Source organism: Berghia stephanieae, chromosome 3, assembly GCF_034508935.2.
Source record: "Berghia stephanieae isolate SIO BIC M18660-M18661 chromosome 3, UCSD_Bste_1.3, whole genome shotgun sequence".
In the NCBI taxonomy this organism is placed as follows: domain Eukaryota; kingdom Metazoa; phylum Mollusca; class Gastropoda; order Nudibranchia; family Aeolidiidae; genus Berghia; species Berghia stephanieae.
In genome coordinates, this window is record NC_088362.1 from 31,158,905 (window position 1) to 31,183,140 (window position 24,236).

Genomic DNA, 24,236 nt, shown 5'->3' on the forward strand with positions numbered 1-24,236 from the left:
TATAAAGGGGGAAATGACAGGACAGATGAGGACTTAATCCAAATCCTCTGACTTTTACCATGCTGTTTTCTTTATATTTATATATGTACATACTGTAAATATAGAATTTATCAGCGATTGTGCTATTCATAAGTACCTAAGACAATGTTTATTTGTGTATATATCTATATGTCCTATCTTGTGACACATTTAGGTCATTTCAGCGCCAGTAAAAAAGAAAGAAGATTGGATATACAAAACACTCTAGATTTGCAATTAAAAGCACACAGATAAGTAAAAGTAAGACAAAGGGGGATGTTTCAAATAGGAATGAATTCCAAGAGCACAGTGTGCTTAGTCTGAGATCCCCTATAAAAATAAAAGTCTTATCCTGACACAAGCACATGTCCCTATTAAAAGAGGAATACATTTATGTTTGTTTGTTTTGTTTTTAAGGGTTTTACGGCGCTAGCAACACATTTAGGTCATATCAGCACCAGTAAAAAGGAAGAAAATTGGATAGTAAAAACATTCTAGATGTACAATTAAAAGGCTTGAGGAGATTCATATAGGGGACAGATGTAAATTCCAAGAGCTGTGTCTTAGTCTGAGATCCCCTAAGAGGAATACATTCAAATGTTTAGTAATCATTATATATAAAACAAAAAATCAATACAGTGCATAACAGAGAGATGGTTTACAAGACAAAAAGATATATTATCATCTCTCAAAACTAACACTACACATTTATTGACTATTTCCCTCACTCTCAGCCAGGGACTCCGACAAGAGAACAGACAAAACCAAGTAATCTCATTCCAAGACAAAGACAAAAAGCAATTGGAAAACAGATATAGGGGTTTAGAAGACAACGTATGCGACCTCCCTGCCGGCTATGGGAGATGTACATACTGTAAATTTAGAATTTATCAGCAATTGTGTCATTAAAGAAGTACCTAAGAAAATAATTTGAGATTAAAATGACCCAGTAGTTAATAATAAAGATCTCTGACCCTCCCTACCCGCTATGGGAGATGTACATGCTATAAATTTAGAATTTATCAGTGATTGTGTCATTCATGGGTACCTAAGAAAATAGTATGAGATGAAAAGGGCCCAGTAATTAAAAATAAACATCGCTGAAAAAAATGCTGATATGGGACCCCTACACTGACACAGTGACACTCGATAGGTTAGGGAAAAAAACTCATTCCTTGAGATGATTTTGCAAGAAAATAATAAAATTTCACTCGGAGAAGAAAAAAGACAAACAAACAAACAAAACCCCCAATCCATTCACAGCCATTGACCACCCTCATGGCTTTGGTGCAGCCAGCCACCCCACACCGTCAGGACCTTGGCAAAACTAAGTCGTCTCATTCCAGGACAGGACAAGGGTGAAAGCAAAGCAGCAAGGAAATAATAAAGAAGACTTTATCAATATCAGTAGCCACGTTAATTTTCAAATAGAGAAATTAAGGAGCAGGCACTGGTGGAGTATGATAAAGATCTGAACAAGTGTGTATGAGAAAGGTGCCAGACAAAGCAAGAAAGAAAAATACAAGAAAAAAAAACATCCCCAAAAAACAGTCAACCTCGACCGGGGATCGAACCTCAGACCTTCTGATTACAGGTCATATTTGTTTTGTTTGTTTTTAAGGGTTTTACGGCGCTTGCAACACATTAAGGTCATATCGGCGCCAGTAAAAAGGAAGAAAATGGGATAGTAAAAAGTTCTAGAATTACAATTAAAGCATCAAAGAATAAGGCAGACAAAGGGGGATTGGTTCATTAGGGAACAGATGTAGATTCCAAGAGCACACTATCAGTGTACTTAGTTTGAGATCGCCTAAACGTCTCATCCAGAAACAAGCGTAGACCCCCACTAAGAGGAATACACTCAAATGTTTACAAATCATATATAACGCATAAACAAAACATAATACAATGCATAACAGAGAGATGATTTACAAGGAAAAAAAATCTCATCTCATAAAACTAACTATACATTTGATTGTTTCCCTCCCAGCCAGGGTATCCGGCCAGGGCCAGGACAAAACCAAGTAATCTCATTCCAAGATAAAGACAGAAATGAAGTTGGAAAACAGACATAGGGGGATAGAAGACACAGTATGTACTTCCCTGCCCACTATGGGAGGTCAGGAACCCCATCCAGGATTACAGGTCAGATGTACTACCATTTATAGTAATGGTAGCACGTCTGACCGGTAATCAGAGTGTCTGAGGTTTGATCCCCAGTCGAGGTTGACAGGGTTTTTGAGATGTTTTTTTTTTCGTGCTTTGTCTGGCACCTTTCATACATTCTTGTCCACATCTTTATCAGCCACACATTAATTACCTACCAGCAGGTGTAAAATTGTCAATGATTTGGAAAACAAGAAGACGACAAAAAAAAAAAAAAAAAAAAAAAAACAACGCCATCTCATCATTTGTGTAGCCACGATTGGTGGAAATTAAAATTTTTAAAAAAATTGATTTGCGTAGCAAAAGATGCTATTTATCTTATCATACATTGTAATTCGAGTGAGGAAGACGTGAGAGTTAGATGGCGTCATTTAATGATGAAAGATGAAGACAACATTCTGTTTTATATTTACAAAAAAGGCAAAGAATTGGGAACAAAATCCAATGGGATTCGGACTCAATCATATCTGCCCTTTTCATTCAAATCAAAGTAACATGAAGCTGTGGACTGTAAAAAAAAAATAAAATAACAAACAAAAATGAATATAACAGCTTTAAAACAGAACAAAATACTAAAACACGGAGAGTTTCAAGCTCAAAACCCTTCTTCAGCCAATAACAAAAACAAGAAAAATAACAAAAACAAATTGTTTTTGTTGTTCGCTGAGAAGGGTTTTGAGCCCGAAACGTTCTGTGTTTGGCATTTTGTTCTTTTTTTTTTTCAAAGCTGTTGTATTTATGTTTGTTCATTACTTTTTTATTCAAAGACTATTTTGAATCATCGCTCACTGCTTATCTTTATGGTAATAATAATAAAGATCAGACAAAGAAACCCCCCCCCCATGCAATACTACAGAACAATTAAAATAAAACCCACATTGTAATAGATTGTAATATTGTAATTTGAAAGAAAGTCAATTTCGCCGTTGAAAGATATATAAATTTTACCAAAACGTGTTACTGCCAAATGTGAATCTCTGGATGGAGAAAGCATAAATCACAGTCATATTATACTATAACTTATAATATAGTAAATATTTTTCATATTTATCCGGGAATTGAGAAAGGGTAAGAATGATTAAAACCTCAACTTCCAATGAGATAGAAATACACCGACTTCAGTTCTTAAAATTACTTTTTCTCTTATGTAAAGTGTATTTAGTGAATACACTCAGGTCAGCAGTCACTTTTACTCGCATACAATTTACTCCATTCTCTAGAATTCTCTAAATTGGACTGTGAAGTACATAAATATATTTATAATAAAAGATAGATACTTTCTACAATAAATCACAATAATTAATACAGTAAAAATCTCCCTTGTTCATGTTTTACTTAAGTATACTTAACTTATAAATCATTAAAATTCTTGTATTCTAATACAATAACAGTACTCATTGAATTTTAGCTTGCCAAATTCCAGCATGCTCTCCAATAAAGCATAATGGAGCTGGGTGACCGAATTTTATCTACATAATAAGTTGTTACCTCAGCATGCTCAGATGCTAGCATGCTTTTTGGCTACTCCCGAGAACGTGCTAGAATCCGACTAGTACTGTGCAACAGTGTTTAAAGTTTATCATCACACAGACAAGCAATGGTAAGCAAAATTCATGACGTCACACCTTCTTCTCCTCCAGTTCAAAACTCCTTGAAAGTGTGTAACCAGTCCTCAAGAGGAGTAACAATGAACAGGTTACATATTGAATCATTGGGTGGCATAACTATTTTCATAGCAGGATGTATAGGCTGATTCTTATGATTGTGGGGCATAAAAGAGAGAGCATGGATGATCTTTATTGACGACCACATTCATTTAGGCTACAAAATAAGATGCCATCACTCTGAAACCAGACGATCAGTCCTCCGAAGTACGGGTTTCACACTTCCAATGAGATCGGAACCAGTATTTTGACGTCCACTACAGCTCACTATTACTACTATTAGCACAATGCATTGAATGAAAAGGTAAGATTTGACCTCGGACTGTGATAAAACAGGATCTCAGCTGCCTTACATTTTATAGAGTCTTTGAATAAACAGTGAAAAGTATCAACCATTCTAAAATCTACGTAATACGTGACCTCTCACCTCAAAAAGGTATTATGTCGGAATGATTAAGATGCTGAAAATGTGAGTTTATTGCTAGAAATGTCAGCCTTGCAATGAGTTTGTATGTTTTATTGAGGAGAATGAATATCATATCTTACAATGCTAATTAGCAATAATTCAAATTTTTGACCAGTTTAGCTTTAATTTAGATTTTTAGTATCTGGTTCATCCAGACATAATACCGTTTTGAGACAATGGGTCACATATAAAAGAAAGGGCAGGTAAATTGAAGATGACACAGACATAGAAAGTTTAAAATGTTGAAATGTTGAGCGATGCAGTATCTAGCTGGTATAATTAAACAGTCGAACACAAGAAATAAATTAGAGCAATCGTATGTAGAAGGTAAATTATATATACAAGTGTAAAATTTTGTTTAACGCAATAACTAATAATAAATATAATAATAATAATAATAATAATAATAATAATAATAATAATAATAATAATAATAAGCACATTTCTATAGCACCTTTCACCAAAACTTCAAAGCGCTTAAAAACTAACTAGACATATTGTTGACAAAGAATACAATAACACTGCAAGACAAAATCAGTAAGAGCAATTTTTTAAAAATCACACCAACCCAATAAAGCAAATTTATTAGTAATATAATTGATAAGGAATATAGGAATAGGAATGACTTTGGAATGCTAGAAAAAGACTAGTGTAAATGTTGCTTGTCAAAGCTCGAAGAAATAAATAACAATGTGAAATTAAATGTAAGCTTCAATTTTATAAACGAAAAAAGATAATGTGGACGTTTTGGGTTTCCCCTCTATCAACAAAACAGGATGAATGAAATGCTACAGACTAATCAATTCGTCTGTAGTGCTTCATTCATCTTGTTTTGTTGATAAAGGGGAAACCCGAAACATCCACATTATCTGCTTTCGTCTATTAAATTGAAGCTTACACTCAACTTTACATTGTTATTTAGAAAAAGACTAGAGGTTTTACTGTTTTTTTTCCGTAAAATCATTGTGGTTTTGAATAAATAATATAATTAAAAACATAGCACAACTTAAAATGTATTCTCGTAAAATATATGATGGCACAGAAAATCAGCTGCAATTTTTATTCGATTTTCTTCTTTTTTTTTTTCAAATGCTTTTAATGACTTCCCGATCACACAATTTTAAATTTGTAAATGTTTATATACATGCTCTTGCAAAATGCACGAGGAAAGGAAAATAGACAATTCAAAGTTGCTTCCTTCTTCAGATCATTAAACCATTTAATTGACAGTTCAAAGCACTGCTATGAATCATCAAGCAACGGAGGACATGGTAAAAAAAAAATCATTGCAGCTATGTTCAGGAGAAATCCACTCTCAAGTGACTCTTCTTAGGCTCTTTGTTAAAAGACTCCAGGGTTTGCATCCTCTGGCAGCAGTAAACACCGAGAACCTCGTTGAAAGATCATATACAGGACACCCCTATAGCCTGAGTGCCTGATGCTAAAATCATGGATCAAAACATACTCACTTACTTTTTTTTTAATATGCAAACTAATCCTCCGTCTTTACAAAAATGAAGAAGCTGAAAATTATAAGCTGGTCGTTTTTTCTGTTTTCCATGACTTAAATCGTGCTTTCAACTCTTTTAAGATCATATCAGTCCCAGGAAAAAGGAATACTATGGTATTGGTATGTGAATATAACATGATTTGAAATTGTAATAATGTAAACAGATGATAGTCAATAAAATAACAGGAGCAGCTACCTTAGTTCGAAGGTTTCTAAATCCTTCAAATATTATGACCAACTGCCTCAAATCAGGTGAAGCTTGTGTCGAAAAGTAAATATAAATCTAGTTAAAATAATGAAAATGTTGCTGCTTGAAACTCAAAGGATAAAATAACGATAAGTAATGAAATGTAAGCTTCAATTTGTTGAACGAAGACAGGTATTGTAGACCTTTCGGGTTTCCCCTTTATCAACAAAACACGATGAATGAAACACATCCTTAGTTTCATTTATTGTGTTTTGTTGATATAGGGGGAATCCAAAACGTCAAAATTATCTGTCTTCATTTAATAAATGGAAGCTTACATTCCATTATTTACCGTTAGTTAAAATAATGAGAAATGAGAAATTTGAGTCTTTTGCATTTTAAGAAATTACACTCATTTCGCTCATTAAAACACTTTAAACTTACTTAATTCGATGTCAACACTGGACAGTCGATTCAAGTTACCTATATTTGGCTATAAACAGACCAAATGACCAGCTTATAATTTTCAACTTCTTCATTTTTGTAAAGATGGATTTTTGAGACAGCGGGTTACAAATACAGTATCTCTTCTCTGAGAATACTGACTGACATGCCCATAATTACACGCTCTGATTTAACAATGCCATCATATATAATAAAATTCAAGAAACCAAAGTATCAGACAGGAAGTCTAAGTTCCATTGATTTAAACAAAATCAAAATCCAAGAATAAAATTTTAAAATCTAGCAAACTTTTAAATATTAGTCAGGAAAAATATTAGTATTCTGAATAAAAATAAATTAAATAATGTGATCAAAATTACATAATCCCTCTACATGAAAATTAAAAAAAAAAAAAATAAAGAAAGAAAATTAAATTTAATATCACTGTCACAAAGGATATATAGATTATTACAACAAAAGTTGTTTTCAATTTCTGTTTAAAATATTGAAAAAGTGGAGAAAATTGTATTATCATTTTTTTCTGTAAATTAAAGATAGAATAATAAATAATGTACAGGAATGACACTGAATACATCAATTATTTTATATTTCCAAATGACTATTTGAAATTAATCGTAATCCCACTTTTTACATATACAAATAAATCAATCAATTAATCAATCAGTAAAAAAATAAATAAATAAATAAATAAAATAAAAAAATAAAAATAATAATAGTAATAATAATACAATTTTTAAAAGACAAACATTTTCACTTTAAAAAACTTTAAAAATCAGATCTTAATCTCACTCAGCCATCTAAAATATTATAACCATTTTTCAAACACCAAATAGATACACAATTTTCAAAATTATTATTGAATCTAATGATCCACACAGAATCGTCTTCATGTTGTTTTTCACACCGACTAGTGTGGTCAATTACCTAGAATGCAGATCATGAATGCTTTAAAGCGAACTTCTGTTCTTAATATACATATAATGAAACAAAGAAGTAACATACATCTAACGAATGAAAAATAGTCTTATGCTAGCAATTGTATGTTCAAAATTAATTTGAGTTTTATAAAGCATAATATTCAATATAAAAAGGATCGAACCAAAATTTATCCATTTAAAGTTAATATTATATCAAAGTGAAGAAATGAAATGTATTTTTTGTGTGTGTGTTAAAGAAAATTGCATTCATACAATTCATCGTGATAAAAATTTAGAAACTTATTTCAAACAAATACATTAATAAAACAGTGGTGATTACTTAAATGTCCGGTGGTTCGGAAGCAGAGTAAAAAAGAGCATTTGAGTGGAACGATTTTAAGCATTTAGTCAATATTGGTTAAGAGCAAGGTGAATATATGTATGAACATTTATATCATGCATTTACACCAATGCCGAGATCACTACCCTCTAAAATGTTTTAGCTTTTCACCCCAGTTGGCCTTTCACCTATTTGGGGCCCTTATATTACTAGAACACTTACAATATCCATCTCCGCCTATAGCTGGGTACTCATTTATACGTATCATGATTGGGGTTGATGTGTAAAAATTCTGTATCCAAGGACAAAATGCCTGGGACAGAGTTTTCCTTATGTCAATGACCACACTTAGGCTCAACAAAGCCCAAATTGGAGAGAAAGATAAAGGGAGTAAATGTGACTCATAAATAAGGGAACAACACAAAACAAACGACGTTTCGGCCTTTGGCTTTTTTCAAGACTTGAAAAAGGCCAAAGGCCGAAACATTGTTTGTTTTGTGTCATTCCCTTATTTATGAGTCACATTTACTCCCTTTATCTTTCTCTCCATTTTATTGACTCATTTAGGCACCTCTAGTCTTTGGTTTTATACCCCAAATTAATACGAGAAAAGACTGAGCCACTTAGCCACCAACATGATGTTGCAGTCGGTGCTGCCAGATCTGGAGCAAAGTTTTTCGCTAAAGGCTTCTACACAGGATGCATACACAATTGTTTGATAAAATATCAGAGTTGCATCTTTTATGCAGACTGTGAGTTTGGCATGGTATTATATTATAATTGTTATTTGATATAGCGCCAGTATCCAAAAATAGTGCTCAGAGGTGCTTTACAATAGTTTTTTTTTATATCACACAAGTACATTCATTCGACTACGAAAATGGTGAATTTGGGAGAAATAATTTCTTTTCAATTTAAAAAAAAATTTTTTGAGCATCCAAAGTTGTTGTTGAGAGTAGGCATTTTTAGGCAAAATCATTTTAGAAAATCAACTACTTAAGCTTATATTTTAAGGACAAAAATAATTAATTCACCAAATTAGTATAAGCACTTGGGAAAAACAGACATTTAGGCAATTACCACTGTGTACTCTTAATATAATGTCTTGAAGTTACAAAAAGTTTCGTGTTTTTGAAACAATACATATCTCTCGAAGGAAAGCAGATGAACAAATGCTTTGCTTAATATATTATTTTTATACCTGTACAACAGTGTAAATATGTTATTATTGCTTTTAATAGGGGATTCAACATGTATGGCTTGAAATAAAATAAACTTTAAAATTGTAAAACGGAGAAATTGTGCATGATAGCCAACCAGGCTCAGAGTTAAGCACTGATTAAAATTGTGAAAAATTTGCGGTAGCAGTTATAAAATCATAAGATTGATGTGAAATTAAAGAGAAATGAAAAAAGTTTTCAAAATGAAAGTATATTTGAACACTAATCGTGAATAAAAGCATTTGGTGACATTTAAAAAATCATTGAAGATTTAAAGTGAGTAAAAAATTGCTTGTTGTTTTCTCATAAAAATAAAAAATAATAATCAGATGAAAATTATTAGAGATGAAGATCAAAATATTCTTTTTTAAAGGAATGGAACAATAATGTAATGTGTAAAAAGTCTCTCAAGTACAAAGTTCAACATGAATTGAAATTAAATAAGTTTTTTAGATTGACCATTCGTATGAACATGACAGAATTAAGTTTAAGCATTGAGAGAATGAAATAGAAATGAAATGCTTAAGCAGAAGCCACTATGGGGATGATGATGAAGAAGAAAATAAAACCGAGCACCAGACTTGCGTAAATGAAAGATACAGCAAGCCTTAAATCCTTCTGTGCCATTCCCATCAAACCTTTGGATTGATGCCTCTTGCCGCGTCTTGCATAGCGAACAGCCATTAATCCGGTGAACAAGAAGAATACAACACTGACATATGAAGCGATGATAACCTGTTCAAAGGTTTTCCATGGTTTGGGAATCAAATCTTCCAATGGAATATGACGAAGATTGATATCGCTTTCAGTTGTGTCCCTGTAAGGATTTTCCGAACCAGATGAAAACTCTGGATCAGAGTAAGTGGAATAGCCATTGTTGTGGTCATTGTGGTTTGAACTTGAATGAATGAGTGATGAAGATATTCGACCAGAATCAGCAGATGCAGTGTCAAAATCACCAGCTAGGCTGTCTGATTGGGGAAGGGGTTGGTGACTGTTTCTGCTCATTGTGATTATGGCTGGTCAAAGTAATAAAATAGAAATGTTGCCAGTCTGGTTTAAAAAAAAAAAGAGAGAGAGAAAAGTTATAATTTGTGTCCCTTGCAAATTACAAGTTTGTTATTTTATTTCGTTTCTGTATTTGTGGTCTTATGGTATGATGCAGACCTGCCAACCCTTCACATTCCATAGGAATTAAAGACAAAAAAAATAGGAATTTCACTTTTTTAACCCTTAATATAGGAATTCTATCTAAATAAATGTATTCTGTCTTAATACCCTTCCTTCCTAAGGAGCAGCCTATTTCCTGTTTCAGCAGTGTTCTGTTTTTCCACCTTAACAACGCCATCCTCTCATCTATCAATAGTTTTTCATGTCTCATTCATTGTGTTTTGTTGACAAGGGGGAAACCTAAAATGTTCACATCAGTTTCAATCTGTCTTTGTAAATAAAATTGAAGCGTCTATATTTATTATTATTATAGTTATTTTTTGACATCCCTATGACTATGACTTTGAAGTCTTAAAATCAATAAAAACCAATTTGATGTGCTCGGCCATCACCTAAACTCAAATAGCATGATCACAAATTTGGTGAGAAAATTAGCTATAGTTTAAGCTTAAAACTGATAATAAGGCGGTCACGAATCGAGTAAAACAAAAACGAAGTAGCAATTCGGGCTCAAGTCTGAATAGTCTCCCGTGGCTATTCAGACTCTAACTCCAATGTGTGAGTGCATACATAGGGGAGGACGATACAATGTTGAACAAGGGTGGAACTGAAAAAGAAATTAAGAAAGAGTTCAGAAGAAATTCTGTTTTGCGCATATCACACTTGACTCAGCTCATACCACTAGGCTTTGGATTGCCTGTCTCACACTATCCGAATATATGTAATTTTTAAATTATTTCTTTTTGTCCTGATTTTATTTAGACATTGTGTTATGTTGTTAGAAAAGCTTTTCATTTATACCATGGATCGTTTCTTTGACTTTGACAGCCTTTTGTTACTTTTGAAAAGCTTTAACTTTTTTCTTTTTAATTTCTATCTGGACTTCCAATTGATCAATGATTTTGTCTTTCTCGTCAAATAAAGCGGGTTTAGACTACCTATTGATAGTTACTAAAATCGTAATTTTGATTTGCATTCATTAACTTTATGCATGTAATTATCAATTATCAATATAATTAAAATATTTTTAAAAACAACAAGAACAAAAATATACTGCCACGGGAGACTATTCAGACCGAGGCCTAATAACCTGTTGATTGCACATGAGCATTGGAATTTGAGACCTAATAGTACGGGAGACTATTCAGACTCGAGTCCGAATAGCCGCAGCCAAAAATTTTCCACTGGCCCTGGCACTGGCACTGGCGTCGCGTTTGATTTGATTGATTGATGAAAAGACGATGGGAAGAAAGCTTGATATGTTATATTAGCAATTGAAGTAGTCAGTTCGGTTGCTCTGAATAATCATAAGGATTATAAATGTTAAAAATCTCAAATATTTTAGTGTCCTTACTGACAAATTTCCCTGGAATTAAATCATAATCAGATCGAAGGTTTACGAACGTCCACAGCTGTGCTGCTGCCAAATGAAGAATAGTAAACAATAATAGACTCATGGGTAATCATTATTTTTATTACCATTTTAAATTTGGATTTTTGAAATTTGCTTCAAAAATTGCTACAAACTAAAATTTTGATAAATAGATATAAATATAGAATGATGTAAATGATAAATATGAATATTTGACAAGTGAAAGTGCAAAAAATAATTAAATTTTTTTTTTTATTCAAAGTAAAATAATCATTGGCCCTTTACAGGGGGAAATAACTCCATTTTACATTTCCAAGAAAAACAAAGGGCCAAAAACAAACGAGTGACCTTCCTGCGCTTTTGTAACAACGGTTAGGAAAGAACCAAGACAACACGCGCGTGGAAGCGACAGCACGCAAACTCACAGCATTGTTAAAGTTGTACATATTTGCCTTTTATTCCAATTTCATTTCAAGTCAGGTAAGAGATACTGTGGCGATAACATGAGTCCATGTTTTAATTTAAAGGTGTGAAGTGAGTGGAATTGATAATAGAGATCTATCACCACATTGACATTACATTGCCGCCGCCGTTGGCCCGTTGGCGTCAAAATCAAAAGACCATTCATTAGACGTCTATATGAATATGTCACCATTTTCTATGTCTATATCTAGATTAAATCTTTGACGGCTGGAGCTGAATAATCTTGGTTCAACGATTAAAAACATTTTGAAAGATAATGAGTGAATCGAAATTTGATGATGCAACCGTTCTAGCTGATGTAAACTAAAACAGACATGGACTGTGCTTGGCCTGTGTTTTTGGGTCGCAATCAATTGACGTTTGATTTGCTTGTCATGTCCCTCTCCATAAATTTGAAACTTTTTTCTCCCCCTGTCACTTGGCGTCATTTTCTACTAAGATATAGCAAGTCTCATTGTCAATATCGAAGTAAATAGACAATGACTTGAAAATTTTGTCATCTTAGATAGACGTCTATCTAATCTATTTAAAATAACTTACCTTGAGACAATCCTGTTTCATCTGCCTTATTTTCAGTCATTGATATTTTTAAAATATTAATACAAAGTTATTGGAGATTGGGGGTCAAATTGCATCTGAAAACTATATTACCCCATTACTACTCATTACACAGTGTTCTTCTGTTAACAATCTTTTTACAAGAGCAATGGATCTAATTTTCATGACGTGAATGTAAACTAGATAGGCTCTTTCTTGAATGATTGGCCCTCAAGAAGTTATCAACCCACACACTGATGGTAGGCCTCCAACAAGATGCAGTGTTTGGAATGATATATGCGTTTCTGTTGTATGTTTGTGTTTGTCATCTCGATCAAGGTTGTTGTGAGCTGTTGTCATGGTGTTCGGTTTTCATGTATGTGCTTTTCTAGTGAATTTGCTTATTATTCCCTTCTTTAATTTCCCCTATTGTGAACAAGATGTATAAAATCTCTTCATAACAGCTGCTACTGGCAAATGTTAATGAAGTGTGCAATTTGTTATGCACAGTCCATGCCACCTTTAACATGGCCATTGAGAGAAAGCTTAGGCGTTGTTAATGCCGAAGCATGCTTGAATTCAAAGTAGACATAATCCAGAGATTTCCATAAATTAAATTTCAAATCACTTCCCTTTGTTGGTTAGTCATGAACGCACAACACCATGCGATGTTGCCACATCGTTACCCGTCATTGTGGTGTTTGGTTTAGTTTAGGTTCATATTTTTTCTTTAATTCTAGATATTATTAATTATTAATAATCCATCAGTTAAAAATGGAATAAAAACACTCGATTTGAAAAACGTTGTAGTAATTTGTCATAGTGGAGAATGTTGGTGTTCATGAGGGTCTGTCTTATTTTGGTGAAAATAATTCAGTAATTGAGCTTTATTGCAGCCAATGTTTTGGCATAATTTTATGTAACACTTCCCCTTTTTTATTTCTTGTTTGCCTGTGTGTAGCCTCAGTGTATGAGTGTGTGCGTATGTCTGTCTGAGTGTATTTTGTGTGTGTGCGTTATCATCTGCCTTTCTCTCTATTCCTTACTCGCCCTCTTTCTGTCTCTCTTTCTCACACTATGATGCCTCATTTGTCCTTCAAAGGGAACGGGTAACAATGATTAACAATCAGAATCAGATTTGGTATTGTATGTAACAAAGAGTCCTGAAGCCAGAGTTACTGTGCTTTAAGGCATGTAGTTCATATAGCAAAAATTTGGTAAGAAACAATTTTAGCACGTTCGAATCCGAAGGTGTCTAATGATGGCTTGCTTAAAGACTGCATGGTCTGTATTCCTTTTGTTTTCAAATTATCATGTTCAGGTCTCTCAAACTCTTCCTCTATTACTAAACACAAGGCAGTGGCGATTTTTTTGTTTTTTAAAAATCAATTTCACACATACATTAAATCAACAATAATGTGTTTTTCAGAGTTCATAAAGTGCATTTTCAAGCAATTACATGTAAATCCAATCTGAAATTAACGTATTTATAGTTACTGTTTTGGGAAGATGAGTTGGGGTTTTCATTTTCAATCTGATTGATCGCAATTATGAACAAGAGTGAAATTTGGATATGACATAAAAAATTTCAATTTTGCTTTGCTAAAGATTTTCATAAGATTCATTTGATGAAAGCCATTTGTGGCAGGTTTCAGACGTTAGCTCTCTTCGAGTTCGTATGCAAGGAACATCTAACAAATTTGTTCGATTTTTCCATGAGGGTGAACTCGAAAGAGTTAATATGATCGCAATAAATGCTTGACAGTGGAACTGACATTAGAAGGTTTAGAAAGAAAAATTGGGCCATTTTGAAATTACATAGCTTAACTTTTCTTCAGATAATTCAATTAATAAGGTCTGAGAAATCAATCCTTTTTGTCTTTTTAAAGGTAATCATGTTTATTATTGTTGTTTTAAAAATAATTTAATATCTGATATATTTTTTTTTCAACAGAGATGTCTTCCAAAACTCAGGATATGAACATGTCATCTAAAGGGTCTGGAGATGGTAAAGAGAAGCCAAAATTGAGACCTTGCTGTGCCTGTCCAGAGACCAAGAAAGCCCGAGATACATGGTATGCTCTTTACAAAGTACATGGTGTATCAAAACTTTCAAAAGGATGACTATGCCAGGTTTATTATATATATATTGGTATTTTGATTTTTGGATACTTGTAAACTATTGCATTTTATTTGTGTGTCTTTAGGGTGAGATATAAATTCTTTTTTATACTATGATTATTGAGCTTTTCTCTGAGGTTTTATAGAGCGCAATAATCCACTAAAAGTGCTCAAAGAACTTTACAAAGGGTCCCTGATCAACAGCAACACGTAGCTTGAAGAACGAGACATGACGCGTGTTCTGCACTTATACAATTTTTTTTTCAGACAGAGACAACGCTGTTAACGACCAGGTACTCAGTTTACACCTGAGTACGATGAGAGAATGTGAGTAAAGAGTCTTTTCCTAGGACTCAACTATGCTCCGAGCGAGGCTCAAACCCAGGACCTTCCAATCCAAAAGCGAGTGTCATACCACAAGGCCACATAGCCGCATGATAATCATGATTATTTAATTATTACTAATAAAATGCCTGTAGTTTGCTGTGGAATATTAGGTTATATAATGTTATTAAAGACAAGTTGTGGAAAGAGACCTATTGGCACAGTGTTGCCAACCTTACTTATTCATTTTCATTCATTGTACGCTTTTGTATGCATTATTCTGCAGATTGTACCCGTATTCAATTTCAATTTTTTAAAATGATTCAAATTATACACTCCTTTAGTGTACTTAAACTTTTTTTATTTTTTTTATTTATTTATTTATTTTTTATTTATTTTTTTTAAAATTTAAAAAAAAATTTTTTTTTTTTAATTTTTTTTTTTTTTTTGTGTACTTAAACGATTTCACAACATGAAAATAGTTCTCAACAACAAAACAGTAAATACAATATGTGTATTCTCTGCACTTTTGTCAAATTTTCTTATTATTGCCAGATATTTAAAAGGAAAGATACTAACTTTTATCTTGCAGTTAAAATCAATATCAAATATTGAGATAAGCAATAAGACTGCTTTGAATTTCATAGTTGTTCCATTTTACTTCTACATAATATGATTAATCTGCATTTTGCCTTTTATTATAAGGAGATACACCTCTTATATTTGATTCTTACTTCTACAGCATCATTGAAAGGGGAGAGGAGCATTGTGGTGACTTGATAGAGAAACATAAACAGTGTATGAGGGACATGGGGTTTAATATATAAAAGGTGAGGACCTGACGTAATGTTTGATCTCAATCTGCTGCTGTGCATCGAAAATATTTTGTCTCTGGGGAAATTGGCTGAAATGGACACACTAATATAATAAAAAAATAATTGAGCTTTATATAGCGCAATATCCACTAAATGTGCTCAAAGAGCTTTACGCGGGTGGTTGGATGGGAGCATCACCCTTGAATCATATACCTATGATGTTCGCATGGGTGTACGATCCGATAGTGATGTCGTTTCTTCTTCTCTTTACTAGCCTATCCTGCTTCTTTTGTTTGTGATTGTATTTTTGACAGGGGATATTTTTTTTCTGTAAATCTTCTGCCTGTTTGTTCTTGGTTATTTATAATTTAGCTTATGATATCTTTAGGTTATGATTTTGATTTACATTTGTACTATTTTTGTTAGATTGCTTGTTTTTTGTTTCAGCGGTCTCTCATATAACCTCAATTGTGTTGGAAGAGACCTAAAGCAACAAACAAACAAAACAAAAAAAAAAAAAAAAAGAGCTTTACAAGGGGTCCCTGGTCAACAGCAACATTTAACATGTAGGACGGAATGTGCCGTCTGTTAGGCGATATTACAATTTTTCGGACTAAGACATGCTGTTAATGGCCAGGTACTCATTTTACACCTGTTACGGTGAGAGAATGTGAGTAAAGAGCCTTTTCCAAGGACTCAACTATGCGCCGAGTGCGAGGCTAGAACCCAGGACCTTCCAATCCGAAAGCGAGTGTCATACCACAAGACAACATAGCCGCACAACTACTTTCAGACCGGGCTCTTGTGTACTGAGCTTTTAAGTATACAAAAGTATGGACTTGATGAATGAGTTTTTAATTGATATATTTTTTATTGTTTACGATGTAAATATCCTGGACAGTAAGAAGATCAGACGAAAAGGTAACTAGAGGAAGAAGGGTACAAAAGAAGTTTTTTTTGCCAGAATAAGAAGACAAGCAAGGTTTTTTAGCCATGTAATGAGGAGGGAAGGGATAGAGGAGCTGGTGACAACAAAAATGATAGATTGGAAATGAGATGCAGGAAGTCAGAGGATGAAATTGGTGGGCAACATTAGGAACTGGACACAAGGAAGAAGTAATGTGGAGACTATCAGGGCAGCAGACAATATAGAGGGTTGAAAAGACATGATCACTCATGCTTGGAAGCAAGGCACCAGATGATGATGATGGAAATGATGATCATAGTTATGATTATATCTAGGAATTTTTTTTTTTTTTTCGTCGGGTATTTAAAGGCCTTTGAATTTAGCAATCCTTACTATGATATCATAGCTGCCAACCATTCCGTTAAAAACGGATTTGTTCCGTTTTTGACTTCCTGAGTCCGTAAGTCCTTATTTTTAGTTCAAATTCCATATTATGTAATTTTTGACTAATTTGTGGTAAACAAGGCATGTGAGCCTAATGAATTATTATTATTGATCCATTATTATTACTATTACTACGACTATTATTGTTATTATTATTATTATTATTATTATTATTATTATTATTATTATTAGTGTCCAATGACAGATGATGAGCAGGGTTTAAATCAGCACAGCATAATCTCCATTCCTATGTAGCTCTTGAATTTGAATTATGCCTCTATCATAAATGATTTTCAACTATTAAAAAAATTCCAGTTGTTTATATGACGCCTGTTTTTACTCAAACCTTTCATAATGTATTGGATAGACCTGTAAATTCTCAGTCAATTAACTGAAATCAGTCAATTCGTCAAATTCAAATATTTTTAAAAAGGGAAGAAAGAAATGAATAAAGAAAGAATTCATGAATCGTAGTCGATTGACTGTAAAGTTAACTAGGAATGTTCCACAGCCCCACGCATAGCTCATGGGCCGCTTATATTAACGATGGATATATATTGCCAAGGCTAAGCGACGCTTTTTAGAATTGCCGTGAATGAACACACCCCAGTGTATTTTCACACAGCCTTCGTGAAATTATTTTTTCACTTTCGAAACCTGTCGTAGCCAATTTTAACTGAGCCGCCGAGCGATAAATTTCACTGTTTCGTCTAAGCCAAAATTGACCACATTTACTTGAAGGACAGGAAAAGTATGAGAAAGAAAAATTCGAAACACCGGAAGTTCGTTATGTAGACACCTTCAAATCGAAAGTTAAATGATTGCTACAAGCACATCTCGATTACCTCATGTTGTAAACAAACTGGTTGACCGTTTCTAAGTTTCTTCACTGATTGGGTACCTAATTACAAGGAACAATGGTAAGTAGCCTAATTAATTCCCTCGCAATTTAGTTTTCTGCCATTGCTTTGCTCAAGTGAGCTTGCTGTTTACCTTTCATTTTGATTCTTTGGATTTTACCGCTACGACGAATTACGAAGAGTTTCAGTTTCAGTCAATTTTTATAGAGCTCATTTACAGGTCTAATTGGAGATTTGCATAGAATAGGATGTTAGCCTCGATATACTTTTATTATTCTAAGACCGTATTGATACTTTCACTATTTGTTACAAATATTATTTTAATTAAAAATAAAATTAAATCCACATCTTTGATTGGAAGGTATTCAATCAGAAAATCAATTGCTTATATAGATTAAACATGACAATGATTATTTCCCTTTAATGATTTACGAAATATAAATTTAATCCCTTTAAAAAGTCATCTTCATTTGATTTTTACTTTTTATTTTTCAAGCAAGCTTTTGTAACGGTTTAGTTCAAGAAAAATAAGTATACTCCATTTTTAGGTGTGTTTATCTTGTCAAAGTAAAGAAGTAGGAATTCTCTAATATTTAGAGGTGCATTTTACTATAACTACGATTATTGTGTACTACTTAAAGACCATTATGTTGCATGAAAGAAAATCGCCTACTTTTTAGCCGAACTCACCTATTTTTTAAACCCAAAACGGTTGGCAGTTATTCATTTCTAACCATCCTAAGTTATTTCATTTATTTTACAATTGTGCTTCTTGTGTATTGGTTCTATTCTTATCAAAGTTGAGGCAGTTGAATTCTTTCTTTATATTGTCTGTTCTGAAATCTTGATCTCATTGTGGAAAGTGTCATTGTAACGATTCAAATGTGCTGGTACTAAACCCGATAATTTAGCAACATTTGGACTAGCCTCTGTTATCTCAAACTTGTTAGTGTTAGTAATAGTAATTAAAAAGGCTGGCTTTTATATGTTGTGATTCGATGAAAGGGGGGGGGGGCACACGTCGTCCCCTCATCCCCGGCCAAATGAGCGTTCCTTATTTTATTTTTGAAAAGTTGGCAGCTATGTGATATGTTAATAGGACCCACACATTATACAGTAGAACATGAAAGTAACGTACTCAGAAATAGCGAGTAAAATCTAAATCCCCGTTTTTTCCCCTTATTTGAGTCAATAAAATTAGCATGAAAGTAGCGAGTATGAAAAAGAGGTCAACTCGGAAATAACGAGCATTTCCTGCCCCAGCCTAGGACTGCGAACGAAGTAAAGCAAAACAAGAGACGGGTGATTTAAATAATTTTAACCTAGCCTCTTTTCTTTTCTTATTTTTCGCTACGAGTAATATTACATAGTAGCCTACTCTGTAGTAGTACATAATAGGCGAAACAAATTTGGGTGGGGGTTGGGTGTGCGTGTGTGTGTATTGGGGGAGGGGGTCAATTATTCACCCAATGTGGTGCCACTCGACGCGCGAGGTAAGCACTGGCAGCCAACATATCAACATGTCTCACTTTGCAGCATCAGTCAGCGAGTAGCATTCGTTAACAAACAACACGATCAGCGAGAGAGGGGAGCGTGGAACCATTATTTCAGTGGGACAGTGATTGAGTGATGCGCTTGCTTACCTCATCAAACATGCCTAGTGCATACAAACACTTGCACGCACTCACACACACACACACACGTACTTCTATGTTCTTGTTTTTTTCTAATCATGATTTTACTTGGAATATTAAAAAAAAACAAGCATTCTGCCACTTCTGGGAAGAAATTGAAATTGGGGCGACGGCTTTTACTCGAATTACACACTCGAGGGGAATAACCAGAAATATTATAACCTTTTCTTACACCGGCCGAGTGACCTTTCCTGGCAACTCGGGAATAGCGAGAACTCGGAAATAGCGAGTAATCAGGAGTGGACCCGTCAAACTCGCTATTTCCGAGTTCTATTGTATAAAGCCTGATTTTAATACTTTTGATCTGTTTAGTCACGTTGTCATAAGATTATGAAATTAAATCCAAAGACTGTATTGACATTTTGGGTTTGTTTTTTTTTTTTTGTTTTAAACCTTTAAAAACAATTCATGTTCAACTCCTTTCTCTCCCCCCCCCCCCCCCCCCTCTCTCTCCCTCTCTCTCTCTCTCTCTCTCTCTCTCTCTCTCTTTCTCTCTCTCTCTCTCTCTCTCTCTCTCTCTCTCTCTCTTTTTTTTTTTTAATGTCTAGTCAGACGCCTGTTAGAGATTTGTATTTGTCCATCTTTTTTTATTTTCAGCTATCTTTACATTTATAGGAATACCTACATGATGCATGATCACAGATGGGCCGTGAAGAGGATAACAAGAGATCTTGTTAATTGGACGTAATGCTTTATATTGTTGTATTCTAATCATTTTTATGCAAATCTCCCAGCAATTTTTAAAGATAGTGTTCGTTTTTGAGCTTCTGTACTTGCATTGAGCTTGTATTTTGTTGTTTTTACGGTTTTCTTTATTTGCATTTATTTATTTATTGGCTTACAGTAGAGAAAACTGGTTAAACTGTAAATGGAGAGAAAAATGGTTAAATTGTAAACTGTAAACGGAGAGAAACATGGCTAAACTGTAAATATGGAGAAAACTGGTTAAACTGTAAATGGATAGAAAAATGGTGAAACTGTAAATGGAGAGAAATGTGGTTGAACTGTAAATGGCCAAAGCAAACAAAAAAAAAAAAAGGAAGAAAAGGATAAGAAAGTCAGTAAACTAAAAACAGTTTGAAAAGTTTTTCGTGCCAACCTTTTCTCTTAGTTATTTTTAATAAACTATCGATAATCTTGAAGGGATAAGGCTTCATACGTAACCAAGAGAAAAAATGCTTCTATCAGAAAACCATTGTGAAGTGTAGTGGCACTGTAATAAAATAATAAATTTTCATGTTAATGAGCAATTTGTTTGATTTTCTTCGCGCATGTTTATTTGTTCAGCCTACCTCAAGTGTCGAAACCGAAGTACTGTGACATAGAGTAATTTTGGCCACCCATTGTAACTGTGGCTATCTTATTTTTTTAAATATTTTTTTCAAGGCCTTTACTTAAATTTGGTTCGTAAATTTATTTTTGAACAGTTTTATAATTTTAAAGCATTTTGTTAGAAATATATTTGTGGCCATTATTACCTCATGTTACAGCACTGAACTTGGCCCCTTCAATTTTGGTTTAACCTTTTTTTAAGATTAAAAATAAACTGTAAATGAATATATTTTTTAATTGAGTTGTGAAATCTCAAATTCTGACGTGTTTTGATAGGGCCTTCTGACCTCTTGTGGTGGGTAGAGAGGTCACATGCTGTGTCTTCTATCTCTCATTGCGGTTTTCCCTTTCCATATAGCTCTCTTGTCTTTGTTGTGGATTGAGATTTCTCTTTTTTTCTTTTCCTGTTCCTGGCAGGGATCCTTATCTAGAATGGAGACACTCAAGTACATATTTACTTTTTTTAAGGGATGATATTTTTTTTTCTTTGTAAATCATCTCTCTGTAATGTAAAATTATAGTTGATTTATATTGTAATTTGCTAAAATTTGAGTTTATCCTTCATGCTGGGTGGGGTTCCAGACCTCCCATGGTGGGCAACAGGTACTTGCTGTGTCTTCCATACCCCTATATCTGTTTTCCAATTTCTATCTTCTTTGTCTTGGAATGAGATTACTTAGTTTTGTTTCTGACCCTGGCCAGAGTTCTTGGCTTGGAGGGAAACAGTCATATGTATAGTTGTGGTTTAGGGAGATGATCTTTTTTTCCTTGTAAGTCATCTCTCTGTAATGTACTGTTGTTATTTTTTATTTTTAACATATGATTTGTAAATAATTGAGTGTATTCCTCTTAGTGGGAACTTGTGCTGGTGTCTGAATGAGACTTTTAGGTGATCTCAAACTAAATTCATTACCAGTATGCTCTTGGAATCTACATCTGTTCCCTATTTAAATCATTCCCCTTTGTCTTACTTTTTCCTAATATGACCTAAATGTGTTGCAAGTGCTGGAAAACCCTTAAAAACAAAATATATCCTTCATGGTGGGAACCCCTCCTTGATCCAGGATGGGCCTTGCAGGAATGTTTTAAATAGGTACATTGTTGGATTGCTTGTGGAATCCTCTGTTCTCTTTTTAAACATGAGCCTCCTTTGTCTTACTTTTTCTATTGTGCTTTTAACTTCAGATCTACAACTATTCTTTTATGATCTTCTTTTTTACTGACACTGAAATGACCTAAAAGTGTTTCAAGCGCTTTAAAAACTCTGAACACCTGAAGCAGGCTATATGAATTAGATGCAAAGCAGAATGAGAGAGTGAATGAGATATCTCCTTATTGGTAGATAGCTGTTTGGCTGACCCCATATTTATTTATATTCCAAATGTTCTCAACTTTAAATAAGATATATGTTTTTAATGCCTTGTTGGAAACTATGTAAATAAACTATGATTATGACATGTATTCAGGTTTTTGTTTTCATGAGTGTGGGGTGTGTAACGTGTATATGTTACACTATACTATTATTAATTATATTTTATATTACTATCAATATGAACAAAAATGAAATTCCATTTCTTTGGGCAGTAAAGTTCTATTATTATGAATAGGGGTTGTATGAGCAGCAAATCATGCTCAGTGAAGGAGTAAAAGAAAATATAGAGTGAATGTGAGGGCTTATATAAAAAAAGCTTCAGTCAGGAGGACTAGACTAACTATATAAACACGTTGGCCTTAATGTATTCAAGACAGATATGAACTTGTCTGAAGTAGTAGTTATTCAGAGCCATTAGGCTTGTGGAACTGGAGTTTATCTTGGTTTCTATAGTGTAAAAGGGACTATAGCAATTGCTTGCTATCTTTTGGATAGAACACTATCACAAAGTACTTTCCATCAGATCTAACAGGCCCAGCTACCCATTCACTGTTGGGAGTATCCTGGGGCGGATCAGAAAAAAAATCCCAACTGCACCCGGAATCGATCTTGGTTCCTTTGCATGTGAAGCGAGTGCTCTACCAACTGAACCATCGGGACCCCCTTGTCTATAGTACTGAATGCAATTTTTGAGCCCAAGTGATTTCTTACTTCCGTAGTGTTAAAAGGACAATAAAGATTATTTGCTAGAATGCTAGTATTTTGCAGGGTACTTTCCACCAGATCTAAAGCACTTGGGTGCCTAATGTAAAGTGTCTTTCACCTATTTGCTCTTGTCGTATGACACTTGCTTTTATATCAGAAGGTCCTGGGTTCAAGCCTGGTTCGGCGCATAATTGAGTCCTTGAGGCTCTTTACTGTCACTGTCATTCTCTCACCATACTCGGGTATAAAGTGAGTACCTGGCCATTAACGGCTTTGTCTCTGTTGGAAAAAAATTATAATAACACCTAACGTGTTAGGTGTCGGTGTTGGCCAGGGACCCTTCGTAATGTGATTCGAGCAAGTTTAGTGGATACTGTCCTGTATAGACACTCAAGTCTTTCCTAAGGGCATACATTAAGTGCCTGGTTGATGGCTTGAAACCAAGGACCTAAAATTGGTCATTTGAGAACCAGGACTGGGGATCCCAAGTTGATAGAGCAATCACTTCACTTGCAAAAGGACCAAGATCGATTGCAGGTGAAGTCGAGATTTTTGTCTGATGCCACCCCCCACCCCCACCCTCCTTATCCTCCTAGCAGTGAATGGGTAGATTGTTCAGTTAGATCTGATGGAAAGTACTTTGTGATAGTCTTGCTTCTTATACAAAGGGTAACAATCTACTGCTATTGTCCATTTTACACTATAGAGACAAGGATAAACTGCCATGGGCCTAATGACCCAAAGGACTCTTTTGCGTGTGTGTGTGAGAGAAAGAGAGAGTTCAAGACTGTACTAGCACACCTCAGCACTTCACCCCGGTGGGTTAATATTTGGTGAACATGATATGCCTTTAGTTCCCATTGGGACACAAGGAAGTTAACTTTTTTGTATTAACTATCTTTTATCTGTTTTGTTTTTTTTTACTTTCTCTCTTACCCAAGCCCTTCTTAGGGTCTTTTGTTCTGTTTCTTTTTATGCTGCTGTTTGTTTGCTTTTTTTTTGTTTTTGAGGTGGGGGGGGGGGGGTTGTGTGTTGGAAGATGATACATATTCCTTGTCTTGTAAATCATCGCTTCGTGGTATATTTTATTGTAATTGATAACCATGGATTGTTTGAGTGTTTATCTCTTATGCAGCGATGTGGTCTC

General features: G+C 34.1%; 2 protein-coding genes across 2 annotated transcripts; one reads left to right on the forward strand and one right to left on the reverse strand.

Moving 5' to 3' along the window:
* Positions 1 to 8,253: 8,253 nt before the first annotated feature.
* Positions 8,254 to 11,550, reverse strand: LOC144969514 (uncharacterized). Its single transcript, XM_078908644.1, has 2 exons — positions 11,478 to 11,550; positions 8,254 to 10,006 (listed from the first exon to the last, which is right to left on the reverse strand). The coding sequence occupies exon 2, from the start codon at positions 9,959 to 9,961 to the stop codon at positions 9,476 to 9,478; it is 486 nt and encodes a 161-aa protein (XP_078764770.1). The 5' UTR covers positions 9,962 to 10,006; positions 11,478 to 11,550; the 3' UTR covers positions 8,254 to 9,475.
* A 273-nt stretch (positions 11,551 to 11,823) lies between these two features.
* Positions 11,824 to 22,473, forward strand: LOC144967524 (cytochrome c oxidase copper chaperone-like). The gene is made up of 4 exons (XM_078904900.1): positions 11,824 to 11,975; positions 14,470 to 14,590; positions 15,703 to 15,790; positions 20,278 to 22,473. The coding sequence occupies exons 2-3, from the start codon at positions 14,472 to 14,474 to the stop codon at positions 15,785 to 15,787; spliced, it is 204 nt and encodes a 67-aa protein (XP_078761026.1). The 5' UTR covers positions 11,824 to 11,975; positions 14,470 to 14,471; the 3' UTR covers positions 15,788 to 15,790; positions 20,278 to 22,473.
* Positions 22,474 to 24,236: the final 1,763 nt, after the last annotated feature.